Source organism: Asparagus officinalis, chromosome 10 (assembly GCF_001876935.1).
Source record: "Asparagus officinalis chromosome 10, Aspof.V1, whole genome shotgun sequence".
Taxonomy (NCBI): Eukaryota; Viridiplantae; Streptophyta; class Magnoliopsida; order Asparagales; family Asparagaceae; genus Asparagus; species Asparagus officinalis.
In genome coordinates, this window is record NC_033803.1 from 26926866 (window position 1) to 26940641 (window position 13776).

Sequence of the window (13776 nt, forward strand, 5' to 3'; positions counted from 1 at the left end):
TTTTATCATATTTCAACTTAGATTTATTAAGCATAGACTATCAAACCATTTAAGGAAAGTATAACCTATCAAATTATCATCTAAGTCAAAATTACTATTCATGATAAGAACAATAACAAGATAGTAATCCTAGAATTCATAAGCATAACCTATCAAACCATTTAAGATAAGCATAGATTATCAAATTCTTCTTCTACCGATTAGTTTTCTAGTTGATTATCCTAAACATGAATATTTTAAGTGAAAGAGAATAATTCATACAATATAAAGGAAATTAGACTAGTTTCATACAATTCCAAGATTCCTACAAGAATTAATTTCACATCTTAAGAAATGAAAACAAGAAGAAAAAGAACTAATTACAAAATGAAAAAGAAAAGAAAGATCTAAACTATGAACAAAGAATAAATCTAACTATAAAAAAATTAAAATCTAAACTACAAAATAAAAATTAAATGCAAAAAAATAAATCTACTCTACAAGTTAAAGTGCAAAAAAAAAATAAAAAGACAAGAAAATAAATCTACACTACAAGCATGAATGTAAATCTAACTAATAAGCAATAATAAAGAAATTACAAAAAAGAAATAAAAGAGAAAAATAAAAGAAATGCAAACCTTCAAATTGCTCTTCATCTCCATCCTCATCATTCAACAAAGAGGAGAAAAGACAAATTTAAAGTAGAAAAAAATTATTATTATTAATTACAACAAAAGTTATAATTTTTGGAAGGCCTTCTCAATTAAGAGTAGCTCTCCTTTCCAAATGGAGTTACAAAATTTTTCACACCCTCAACCCCTCACTCTCTACCCCTATTTATAGTAAACATCAATGAATGAGAGCCATTGGATTTATCTTGAGCCCCAAGCAAAGCAATCTCCACCTTTAAATTTGTTAGTGAAGAAAGGGGTTGGAATTTCCATGTTTGCCTTTTGTTCTTCTCTAGCCCAACGTAGGAGGCCCAATACACTTACATAAGATTTTTGAAAAAAAAAAGAAAATGAAAACCCAAATCTCTGCAGCAAGTCCGGTCCAATGGAGACTCCTTGGTGTAATGTTTTTTTGATGGGCTTTGGGCCTTCAAATTCGAAAGCTCACTTGAGAATAAAGAGGAACTTGTGCTAAATTTCTTTTGGGCTTTTCACAATTTCTTTGTTTGCTCTTTTGCTTGTGTTTTTCTTTAATTCGTGGGCTTAGGCTTTTGGTTTGATTTTTCACTTTGGCTTCTTGAATTTCCATTGGGCTTCTTGATTTCCATTAGACTTCTTGATTTCCCTTATTTCTTCATTTACTCAAGGGTCTTTGTTGAGAGATGAGATTTTTGGGGTTTATTCTTTATTAACCTGCAATTAAAGATAAAAACAATTATTAGTGGTATATTTATTCATATAAAATAGATAAATAAGGGTATAAAATTGTAATAAAATGTGATTATCAGGAACCGTGACGGTCGTGGTTAGGGACATGGGGCTGAGTCCTAGTAACTCTCATGAGACGGTTATTGTGAGCATGGCCATTATCGCTCCGACCCGCTCGCTCAATAAATGGATGCATATTATGTGTGCTTTTGTTAATTTCTGATCAAGGGGCCTAATTCAAGGTCTAATCCATTATGCCTCTCAGATTGCGACAAATGTCACTAAGCAAAGATTCAAAGCCGAAAGCTATCTTTGCCGAATTCATAATATGAGGTTGCCCGACCTATATTTTGTTACCATTATTATTGTTTTGTTATTATTATTATTCTTTTATTCCCCGAAACTCAATCTTTTGGGGGGGATTGTTGGAATTAATTAAAAGATTGAAGTTTCTTCTTTAATGCAAATATTATTTTTTAGGGGTGTATTTGCATATTACCTATTTCCTTCCTTATCTATTTCTATAACGCTTCTGTTTCCCAAATTAACACCCGTCATCCTCCGCTCTCTCCTCCTTTCCCATTCTCTGCTCATTCCTCCGAACGGAAATCTCGTCGGTAACGTAGGCGTCATCTCCGGCCTAATTAACGAGCGTGGACTCCTCCTTGATGGCAGCAATTGTTCCAATGGAAAATTCAAGATAGCTATAAAAAGGGGATTACGATGAAGGAAGGAAAATGAGCAGCTTCAGTTCTCTCTCTCTCTCTGACTTATTTTCTCTACAATTGATTTCTAATTTAATTTTGGGGCAAACATCCATTGAGCAAGAGATCAAAGTTTCGCAGTAAGCTTTGTTGCCGGCTTTCTCGGGGGGTTCTTACTGCTAGGCGTAGTCGCATCATATCGTCTCTGCGAAGGCGGCGACTATTGTTCTAGGGCAGTGATCACACGATTACCCCTTCTCAGGCCTGCGTTTCCTAACCCTCTTTTGAATCCTTTTGATTATTTGCAGGGATTTTTTCTAACAAGATATGTGAATATCATCATCCACATATTAGCTGAATCAAAATCTAATTTATGAGAGCTTGCAGAAACCTAAATTAACATGATTGACACAATACAAACTGCTGCTGATAGAACTTGTATTCTTAAAGCTGAAACTCTTTCAATGTAATGATTGCTTATAGATAATTAAGTAACAAAGTCAAATAAATTCAGCTAGAGCTTTCGACTCATTCATTCTTTTATGGGTGCGTGCTTTCTTGGGAGAAATTTATTGGATGCCCTGTCAGAGTATCACATGTCGCAGTTTCCTCAACATAACTAAACAGTTAAAGCAAAGAATATGGGTGATTATTTCTTTCTTTACTTTTTTGTAGATATTTATTTACTTTTAAAGGATTAAGTTACAATTACCACTCCATCTATATGTATTCAGTAGCCTTTATCACCCTTCAGCTTGTAGATATTTATTTTCTTTTAAAGAATAAGTGGTACACTTGACACATTTATGTATGTGTATATAATGTTTGTTATTTAATTCTTAATGAAAAGTCCTTCTAAGATAATCAGGTGTCCAAATGTTTTCACGAGTCACTAGCTATCAATCCAAACAATCCCAGGACCATGATATAGGGAAGTGTAAGACTAATGTTGTATTATGCTTTTCCTAGCATTAAATTTAATAGTGTATGTCTAGAAACCATAAATAAGTCTAATAAGGAAAAATTAAATGCAAGTCCGACATCATCTCGATGAGAAATCTCAACAACCACCTGTCACTCCAGGCTGGCTACGTGCAAATAGCTGATGCACTAAAGTCTCTAGATTAGCAGTCTTCTGAGCTTGTGCGTTCATCTGCTCGGCTTGTGCGTTCATCTGCTCGGTTTGTGAGGCAATCTGTTCGGCCTGCACAGCTACTGTCTCCTTTAAAGCCACGACCTCAGCATCTCGCTCAGCTAACTTTGCAATAGACCTTGTAGATGAACTCCTTCGAAGGTAGATCCCATACCCCTTCAGGTAACCTGGCCTCCTTCCAAGTACATCAATGGAGATCTCAAACTCGTTCATCAGAGATTTAACTTCGGGCTGAGATTGTTCGATAGTCTTGTTGACTAATCGCTCCTGTCATTTTAAAAGATGTAAGATCCATATTATTAATGAATAGATATAAGTTTTTTTATAGATTGATTTAACAAAAGTTAATTGGACATACGTACATAGGTATCTTGTGCTTTCTCGTTTACCCATACTTTCCTTTTTTTGGTAGTGGGTTTCCTTGTAAAATACCGGAAAAGAGGGAGCTTGTCCATCATCTTTTGATTTCTGTAATTTAATAAATTTATCATTATGGTTGTTAATAAATATTTATAGTCTATTCATTTAAAGTAAAAACTTATAAAGCAAAACTTACAATTAGTGACACCGCTGTTGCAAATGTTCAGGAACCAGATATATGATTGTAGGGCAACTTTGATCGACTCTCCTTCGCTTTATAAGATTTTGTCTAATAACCACTATAAAATATATTATTAAAATATATTACAACAAATAAAATTAAGATGACAATTTAATAAATTGATTTGAGATCTATACCTTCCATTCTTCAGTTTCCCACACATCGATCATCGAAACCCAATCATTGGACTCCACATGCTTCGGTGGATGGTTCTTGGGATCAGGTACTCGCTTCTCTATTAAACCAAGATAGTAGATGTGCAACTCATGCTTCCAATTTCTATATATACTCTGACACTTTTTGTTTATGGAATCATAGATGACTAGGTCGTTCTCATAGTCCCCGACATCAAATCTTTACTACAAGTACAATTAAGCATGAATATACATATAAGCATGAATATCCTTCTTTAATGTGCAGTACATTATTAGCATAAATATACATATAAGCATGAATATCCTTCAGTAAGCATGAATATACATATAAGCATAAATATTGGTATAAGCATGAATATCCTTCTGTAAGCATGAATATACATATAAGCATAAATTGTGTGGATTATTGGTGTGATTTCTTGGTCTGTTGAAATTTTACAGTGAAAGATTGCATTTTTACATTATGCGAAGTGTTATGATAATATTGCGCTCAACATCGATATTCTCTCTTTATTTCCTAGGAAAAAGGGCTTTGTTATCTAGGCAGAAGCAGCAGCAAAATGAGATAAATATAAATAACTTAGAAAAATGGTTTTTATTTTGCGACAATTTTATTTGAAACAATCTCAACTATTACTGGGTTTAATGAATCCCTAGCTAAAGAAAGATGCCAGGTAGTCCAAGTTGGGTTAGACACCAAATTTCAGCAGAAATTCTGTGGAACTCCTATATGATCAGCCTGTTACTATAGTCTGTCTGATTATTAACATCAGCACTGATTTTCGCATTTCATAAATTACTGAATACAGTTATTTCATGTATTTCCAAGCTGTTAAACATCAAAACAAGTAATAGAAAATTTCTGAATAACCAATTCCAAGTTAGGGAACTACTACCTATATTTTTATTTTCAGAACTATAAACATCTAATAGTATGTAGTGAATTGTTTGCACCAAATGCTACCAGATGACCGCACTACTCAAAAGTCTCCAAAGCGTTATCCGACACCATGACTTCCTTGCGACATCGCATAGCATGACAACAAGGGGTAAAAGAAGAAACAAATAAACTAAACTGCTTATCCTTCTTGTTTTGATGGTATTGGATCTCATTGCCCTCCGTCGTCCTCGTCTTCTGAAACAAACCTTACCTCATACAAATGTAAGCACTGAATTTTTCACAAGGGCTTCATGAGCACGCTTGGCCTCCCTACAACCGCCCAATTTGGAAAGAATTGTTCACTTTTTCAGCGTCCAAATATTTCACCTTATAGTTTACTAGTCTATATGGCAAGTAATTCAGTTCTTTCTCTTTTCTTTGTCCTCTTCAGCTATACTGCTTTGATTTTAGCATAAAATCTGATGTATATTAGATTTTAATTCTTAAATCTACACATACATATACATGTCTACATATATTATGTATGAGTATTTGTATAGGTATATCATATATGTATCTCGGTGTGTATATGTTTGTATGTGTATGTGTATGTGTGTAAACACACATTTCAAGTCTAGCATAATCTACAAGTCATTTAATTGACTCATAGTCCATTTATGCATTATGTGCTCTCTGATTGAATGTGTAATGAAACTGTGCTGTAGAACATTGAAATTGAATAAAAAAATCATGCATCTGTTTGTTTGTATGAGTAAACATACAAACAATATTGCATGTGATTTATGGCTACATGTATCTGTTTGTTTGTATGAGTAAACATATGTAAGATTCTCTCTTATATGTATGAGAATATCTTGGAGTTCAACCAGAGCAATGGTTGCAGTCAATAAGCCAAACCCATAAAGACAGTGGTATAAACAAAACCCATGTGTTTAAAACGCAAGTAACACTCATGAATTGTATAAAATTTATAGCTGAATTAAGTAACACTCATCAATATTTTATCCAACAGCTAAGGTTAAAAAGTTCTGGTTGTTTATCAAGAATATTGACCTAGTTTAATTTGACCACTCCATTTGTTGGTAGTTACTGATCGAGTTGGTATTGCGTAAATAAAACAAAAACCTTTTTATTAAGTTTAGAGCCTATCCAATTAATAGACAAAATAAGTTTAGAGCCTTTTGGCTACAACTTTTTAATTAGACGAAGATGAAAAGGTGCATGGCAACATTTTTGGCCGTAAGTTTTTATCCAATTTGTATGAGTAGATGCAAAAAGAGAATTGAGAGGAAGAGATGTATGATAGAACGTTCACCACAATGAAAACATATCAATAAAGAATGATTAGAAAAAATCAGGACAAATATATCATAGCAATGAAAATATATCATTAAAGAATGATTAAAAAAATACCCGAACTCTCATAATGATCGCCTCTCGAATCCCAGCATCAATATTGTCTCGACCACAATTGCGAACAGGTGCAGATGATCGGAGCTCCTTCCCAATCTCATTCCCGAGGGATGTCGCATGCTCCCCCTCTGGTGCTCCACTCGAGGAAGGGATCGGAACTGAAATCGCATGACCCAATTGTCTCACCAATCTCTCTGTCCCCTTCCCTCGTGTTGCACTGCGTACATTTCTACGGGCTGATGGTACCGATCCTACAAAAAATTCAAAGTTAATTGAAATAAAATTTATATCTAATATAAAGGAAATGTGAACTGATATGTAAATAATAATATACTATTACCTACGCTGCTTCCGATCGTTTGAGGGCTTTCTAGTTGGTCATGCTAGGCAATGGATGATGGCTCAGGGTGGGGCGGCTCACTACGGGTACACTGGGGTGGCTAGTTCGAGGCAACCAAGATCCTCCTCTCGGGCATAGAAGTCGATGGTATGATATTTTTGGACTTGCATCTTGGAGGCATATGTGTTACCTGTTATAATGGAGTAAAATTAATTAGTAGTACACATAATGAAAAGAAATTAATAACAAATAATAAGTAATGACAAGGACAAGTAATTATAAGTAACAATTAATGACAATACACAAATAGATATTACCTCTTCTGAATCATCATTGTCATCTTCACTAGATGAGCTATGCAAATTATCATCCATAGGCGGTAGGTACTCATCATCATCCTCACAAATATTTTTTTTACTGCCTTTACTTTTCCTCTCATGCATTGGCAACATCCTAAAAAATGTTTGTGAAAGTGGTGGTATTCCCAAAACTCTCATTCTTGCTATATTCTCATCTATTGTTTTCCTCTTTCTTGCCTCATATATATTTGCGATTTTTCGTGTGGACCCTGGTTTGACCCATAATTTTTTACCACTATGCATATTTGATAACTATGAAAAAAATTACGTGTTAGAAAATATGAATTACACCAAATTGTAACATTAAACTATTATACAAAATGATAGAATGTAATTACGTAGCTTTCAAACCATATTATTTCTTGATATTTGTTCATTTAAGAAACAAAAACATATACTACACATCATAATCCATATCAGGGTCTATATCTAGGTCAAACTGATTATGCAGATTATCTTCTTCATCGTCGCCATACTCTTCCATTGTCTGATCATTATCAACTTCATACTCCGTATTTAGTTCAGCACTTGGAACGATATCGGGACCAATATCATCCCTATAATAAGGATAATTTGTAGTAGGCTCGATGAGAATTGGAACATCGAGAGTGGTTTCATCTTGTTGAAATGCATCGTTAAGCATATCATCTCCATGTTGTTCCGATACATCCCACACACTCCTATGCTGGACCCGTTCTACGACTTTCCAATGAGCACCCAATTTGGTATCATCAATGTAAAATACTTGCTTCACATGCTCTGGTAGCACAGAGGGATCATTTTGATACCAACGACCCCTAACATCGATACTTGTGATATGTGTATCTTTATGTATTCTATTTTTACCGCTCGTGTTGAACCACTCACATTGGAACAGAACAACCTTACCCCCATGCAAATATTTTAGCTCCCAAACTTTGCATAAGTAACCGTAAAAGTTAATTGTTTTCCCATCGTGATCCCCTTCCACAACAAAACCACTATTTTGACTCTTACGACGGTTGTCGCGATCTATAGTTTGGAACCGAACGCCATTACAATTGCACCCCTCATAGAGATGAACTAATATGTCTGTACCATTTGCTAATGACCATAATTCATTAGTTGCCCTTGGTGACCCGATAGTTTGCAAATGATTTATCTACATAAACATGTTACAAGTGCATTAGGTATTCAATAATGTTAATTTAATTTAAATTAATAAAATAACTTGTGCGTATTTCATGTAACTTACATGTTGTTTGAACCATTTTTAAAATTCTTTCCGTTGTATCTGAGTAATGTTGTGTCCTTTAGAATTTTGGATCGTAGCCTTGTGTTCCCTACAGATGAGGTGTCAATCAATTGGCTAGTAAAACTATACAACTGATTAAAACTTAAAAAACTTAATACGTACTCTAGAAACGGCTCCAATTCGGGGCTATTATACAACACAAACCACTGAGCCATATCCAAATCTTTCTGAGACACATCTAGAGCTCTTGTGATTTGTCCGAAGGGATGAGAACTTTGTGTGAAAACCGACAATCTAGGACCAAGTATACCACAATCAACATTTCTTTCTTCCCGAGCAACTCCTTTCAGATACATTGAACACAAATTAAGACACTCTTTAGCAATGTAAGCCTCTGCAATTTAACCTTCTGGCCTGGCTTGATTGGTAACATACCACTTTTGTGTTCCAAGAAACCTTCAAAAGAACCAAAAAATAGAATAAGATTTATATGTAATACAGTTGCACAAATACGAAACTAATTCATTATGTGGTCCTATAATATCTTCCTTTCGATCGGATACATCCATCGATATTGCACTGGGCCAGCAAGCATGGCTTTACGTGGCAAGTGAACAGCCAAATGGACCGTCACATCAAAAAAAGCCGATGGAAAAATCCTCTCCAGTTTACAAAGTACGAGGACAATGCGTTCCTCTAACTTTTCCAATTCACTGTGCCTTAATGTTTTAGAACAAAGGTCCTGAAAGAAGCTTCCCAACTCAAAAAGTGTTGTACCAGTTTCCTTGTTAACATATCTGTGCATCCAAATTGGAAGAAGACGTTGTAGAAGGACATGATAATCATAGCTCTTCAGACCCGTCAATTTGCCACCTCTAGTGCTCACGCACCTCGACAGATTTGCCGCATACCCATCAGGATACTTAATCGATGCCAAGAATGCACAAAAACCCTCTCTCTCTCTTCTGTGTATAGTGTGTAAGCTGCCATAGGCTTGTGAATGGATCCATCTGGTTGTTTCTCTAAATGTAATTTTGACCTTATATTCATATCTTCCAAATCGAGGCGAGCTTTATTCGTGTCCTTGTTCTTCCCATCTATACCCAACATTGTCCCAATGATTGCATCACATATATTCTTTTCAATGTGCATGGGATCCAAATTGTGTCGCACCTTCAGTTCTTTCTAGTATGGTAGCTCGAAAAAGATACTTTTCTTTTTCCAATTTAGGGCTTCGGATTCACTGGGTCTTTTCCTCTTTAAAGGATGCTTTCAAAAATTAACATTTGGTAATTGATCCAACTGCTCAAGTACCTTTTCCACGGGTAACTCTAAAGATTTCATGTGATGTTTAGTCCTACCATTAAAGTCCTTACTCCTCCTCATAGTGTGATTCCTAGGCAAGTAAACTCGATGACTGAAGTATCTAATCTTACTCCTCAATCGTTGCGATAATGGATCATCATTGCAAGGTGGACAAGCCATATAGCCTTTTGTGCTCCACCCAGACAAGTTACCATATGCAGGAAAGTCATTAATGGTCCTTAATATAGCCGCATGCGTCCAAAAGATCTATTTTTTAGAGGCTTCATAAGTTACTACCCTATTGTCCCACAACTCCTTCAACTTGTCGGCCAAAGGCCTCAAGAAAACATCGATATCGTTCCCTGGTGCATGTGGTCTAGGAATAAGTAAGAACATCATGAAAAAAGATTCTTTCATACACAACCAGAGTGGCAAGTTGTAAGGCATAAGTATGACTGGCCACATACTATAGGCATTGCTCATGTTCCCAAAAGGGTTGAACCCATCACTAGCCAGTCCCAGCCTTACATTGCGGATCTCTTGTGCAAACTCTGGATGATGAAGATCAAATTCCTTCCACTCCTTAGTGTCAGTCGGATGTCTCACAATCCCATCATATACACATTTATCCCTATACCATCTCATCTCTGTAGCCGTTTTCCTGGACATGTACAGCCTCCGCAACCTCGGAGTTAACAGAAAGTAACGCAACACCTTACGAGGGATCTTGATACCCTTTCCACCAATGAACTTGTACCTAGACTCACCACATACAGGACACTTTATCAGGTGCATGTTCTCCTTCGAAAATAGTGCACAATCATGTTGGCATGCATCGATATGCTTGTATCCCATGCCCAGATCACGCAGCAACTTCTTCGTTTCAAAAATTAACTCCGGAACCAAATGACCCTCTGGCAATAAGTCCCTAAATATATGTAAAACCATGTCAAATGACTTATTACTCCACCTATTCTCAACTTTCACATGAAGCACCTTGACAGCAAATGCCAACAAACTGAAGTTTTTGCAACCAGGATACATTTCACGTTCTTCCTGTAATTTTTTGAAGTTTCGAACATCATGATCCATCTCTACATCATCATCATCCATGTAAGTTTCTCTACAATGGTCTTTCAATAATTCTGGATACTCATCTCTGTTATCGTCCTTGCTCTCATCCCTATCATCACCAGAATCACCATGTTGATTATCAGGCCATTCTCCATGGTGCAACCAAATCTTATAGGATACCATAATTCCATATCGAACAAAATGATCTTGCACAATACCAAATTCACACCAATCAAGATTTATGCATTTGTTACACGGACATCGAATCGTGCTACCACCGCCTACATTTACTCTTGCAAATTCAATAAAAGCATCAACTCCGGCCCGATACCGCAGACTTAATCTATCCCTAATCAGTATCAACCAACTCTTATCCATACCTGATTATAATTGATGTGAATATAAAATCATATTAATTTATTATCATAAAATAAAAAGTAGCATCTCAAATGAATATTCAATAACAAATAAAAGATCCTTTAAAGAAGAAGTGCCCCTCAAATGTACTTCTCCATAATGTGCAGTAAATAAATCAACATGGTGATTTGATCCAGATAATTTTTTTTGTTCCACTTATTATGATCCGTATCTATACCCACCTCCTATGTGACGGAGAATTATACTAGGGGTACATGTAGTAAAAAGTAAACTTTTAAAATAAGTACTTTTAAATAACATGATTATTATTACAGATTAAAAAAATTTATATCGTACTGTCGACAGAAGACTGTAATGCGTCTGTAGGCTTACTCGTGCATGTCTATGACGCCCCTAGGTTCACGCAAGGCTGCAGACCAAGGTGAAACCAGAAATGTCAAACCTGCTATGCACCACACCGTGCAATAACATGTTTCACCATCACAATTACTATCTCTCTAGTGGAATCAACTACAGGTGTAGGTACAAAGCAAGTAAAAGATTATACAACAGATAAATGATGAAATGATAGAACTCAAATTAATTCATCTCATTAACCAAACAAGTTGGAATACATAGTCAGTGTCGGAAATAAATAATAACAATCTGGAGATCTCAACATGTCTCAAGTACACAATGTCTGACAAGAAGTAAATAAGGCACACAGCCTTTACAACTCTAGAATAAACTCTCATGTCTAAATAAAACAGTCTATAGTGGAGCTCCAATAATACAATAATATCTATAAAAGAAAAATAGACGCTAATGAGTATCGTCCTCAACCTACGACTCTCCGGACTCTAGGCTCGTTACCTGAAAGGGGAAGGGACAACGAGCGTCAAAGTGCTAGCGAGCAACATCACAACCAACCCCAAGGGAAATGGCTCGTTGTATAAGAAAATACAGATTTATACATAGAATAATAATATCATTACTCCTAACAAATAAAGGGTTTTAGTATTTAGGAAACTACAACACGAGCGTAGGTACGTCAAGCGAAATAATCCGAACAAGGAAACCCTCATGTATATACCTTATATCTCAAATTGTAAATCCCTAAATACCAAACCCAAAGTCTAATACAAGAACAATAAAGAAAAGAGACAACCTATTACAATACGTAAAACAAATGTCATGTTGGAACCACATAAGTGTCATGTCAGAACTACATAAGTGTCATGTCTAGCCTAGATAGCTATCATGTCACAACTTCATATAATCATGTAATGTCCTGATTCAGCTAAGTGTCATGCTCGTAGTCTAACCAATATCCAACATATGGACTGATTTGTGTATGTCCAACACGAGGACTGAAATGGATTATAGTCCAACACGAGTACTTCAATGGATTATAGTCCAACACGAGGACTGTGTATATAAAACATGGAATGCAAATGTTAAAGATATACATATCCTATTCTTGCACGTGTCTCGATGTACAGATCTAAGCTTGTGACAAATGTGTCATCTTACATGTGTAGATGAAATCATCAATACTAAAATTTAATACCCGATAAATGAGGTGGCTCCTCGTACTTAAAATGATAAATAGTACACTCGAATATATATACACTATATACATACACAGCAGGTGGTTAAACTGAAAAAAAAGAAAATAAATCACTCGTCAGTCGACTCATGGTCGACTGGGGTCATCAGTCGACTCATGGTCGACTCGGGTCACCAGTCGACTCATGGTCAACCGAAAGAAGAAAAATTAGAACCCGACAGTCAACTCACGGTCGACTGGGGTCATCAGTCGACTCACAGTCGACTGAACAGAGGGGTTTTCCCTATTCGTCCATGCTGTGTTATTTTTGCGAAAATTCATCTAAAAATCAAATTCATCAAACCCAAACAATATATTATCAATTCTAAACATATGAGATAGTGAAAAATTCGTATAAAACATGAAAAAAGAAATCTTGCATGTTAGATCTAACATATAATCCCTAAACATGTATGAGAGAAATTAATCAAAATAGAAACTCGTTTTTAAATAAATTCCTAGATCAGGGTTTCATCAAAGATTCGTTGGTGAGGATTTAGAGATCTGAAACACATGATTTTTAGCATCTACACTAATAAGAACATGGATTTATACTTGAAAATAATTCTTAGGCTCAATAAACCTCATGAAAAACGTTTAGAAACTCTTAAAAACGTGGGAGAGGGATTGGGCAGGATGCTAGTCGCCTCTGGTGTGTTGAACAACGCCTAGATCCGCGAGATAACGACTCCCTTCGTTGCAAACCACAACAAGCTGTTGAAAATCCCTAAAAATCTCCCAAAAATGCCTAAAATCCGAAGCTAGGATTTTAGAGGGGAAAGGGGACTAGGGTTTCTGGGGAGGACCGATGAAAGGGTGTCTTTCTCGGGTAAAAAGAAATAAATACCAACAGTTAAAACCCGACCCGAAATCCCAAACAGACCCGAACTATAACAACCTAAAATCAGCCATCAGTCGACTCAGGGTCGACCGAACACATCAGTCGACTCGCAGTCGACCGAACAGGCTACATTTCTGCCTGTGCATGATTTGCAAATTTGCAAAAAAATTCAACCTCAAACCTGATGCATATATACATTCACATAAACTTAAAACACTAGTTATCATGCACAACCATGACATAAAGACATTTATCATAAATAAACATTATTTTTCACTAATAATCACATATATCAATTATCAAAATGTACATGGTTTTACATTCTTCCCCCCTTAAAAGAATTTCGTCCTCGAAATTCAGAAATCATATCTA

General features: G+C 35.8%; 1 protein-coding gene across 1 annotated transcript; it reads right to left on the bottom strand.

The window, feature by feature from the left end:
• LOC109826576 lies at positions 9791-10975 on the bottom strand. Its single transcript, XM_020393605.1, has one exon. It carries the CDS (start codon positions 10973-10975, stop codon positions 9791-9793), a length of 1185 nt encoding a protein of 394 aa, XP_020249194.1.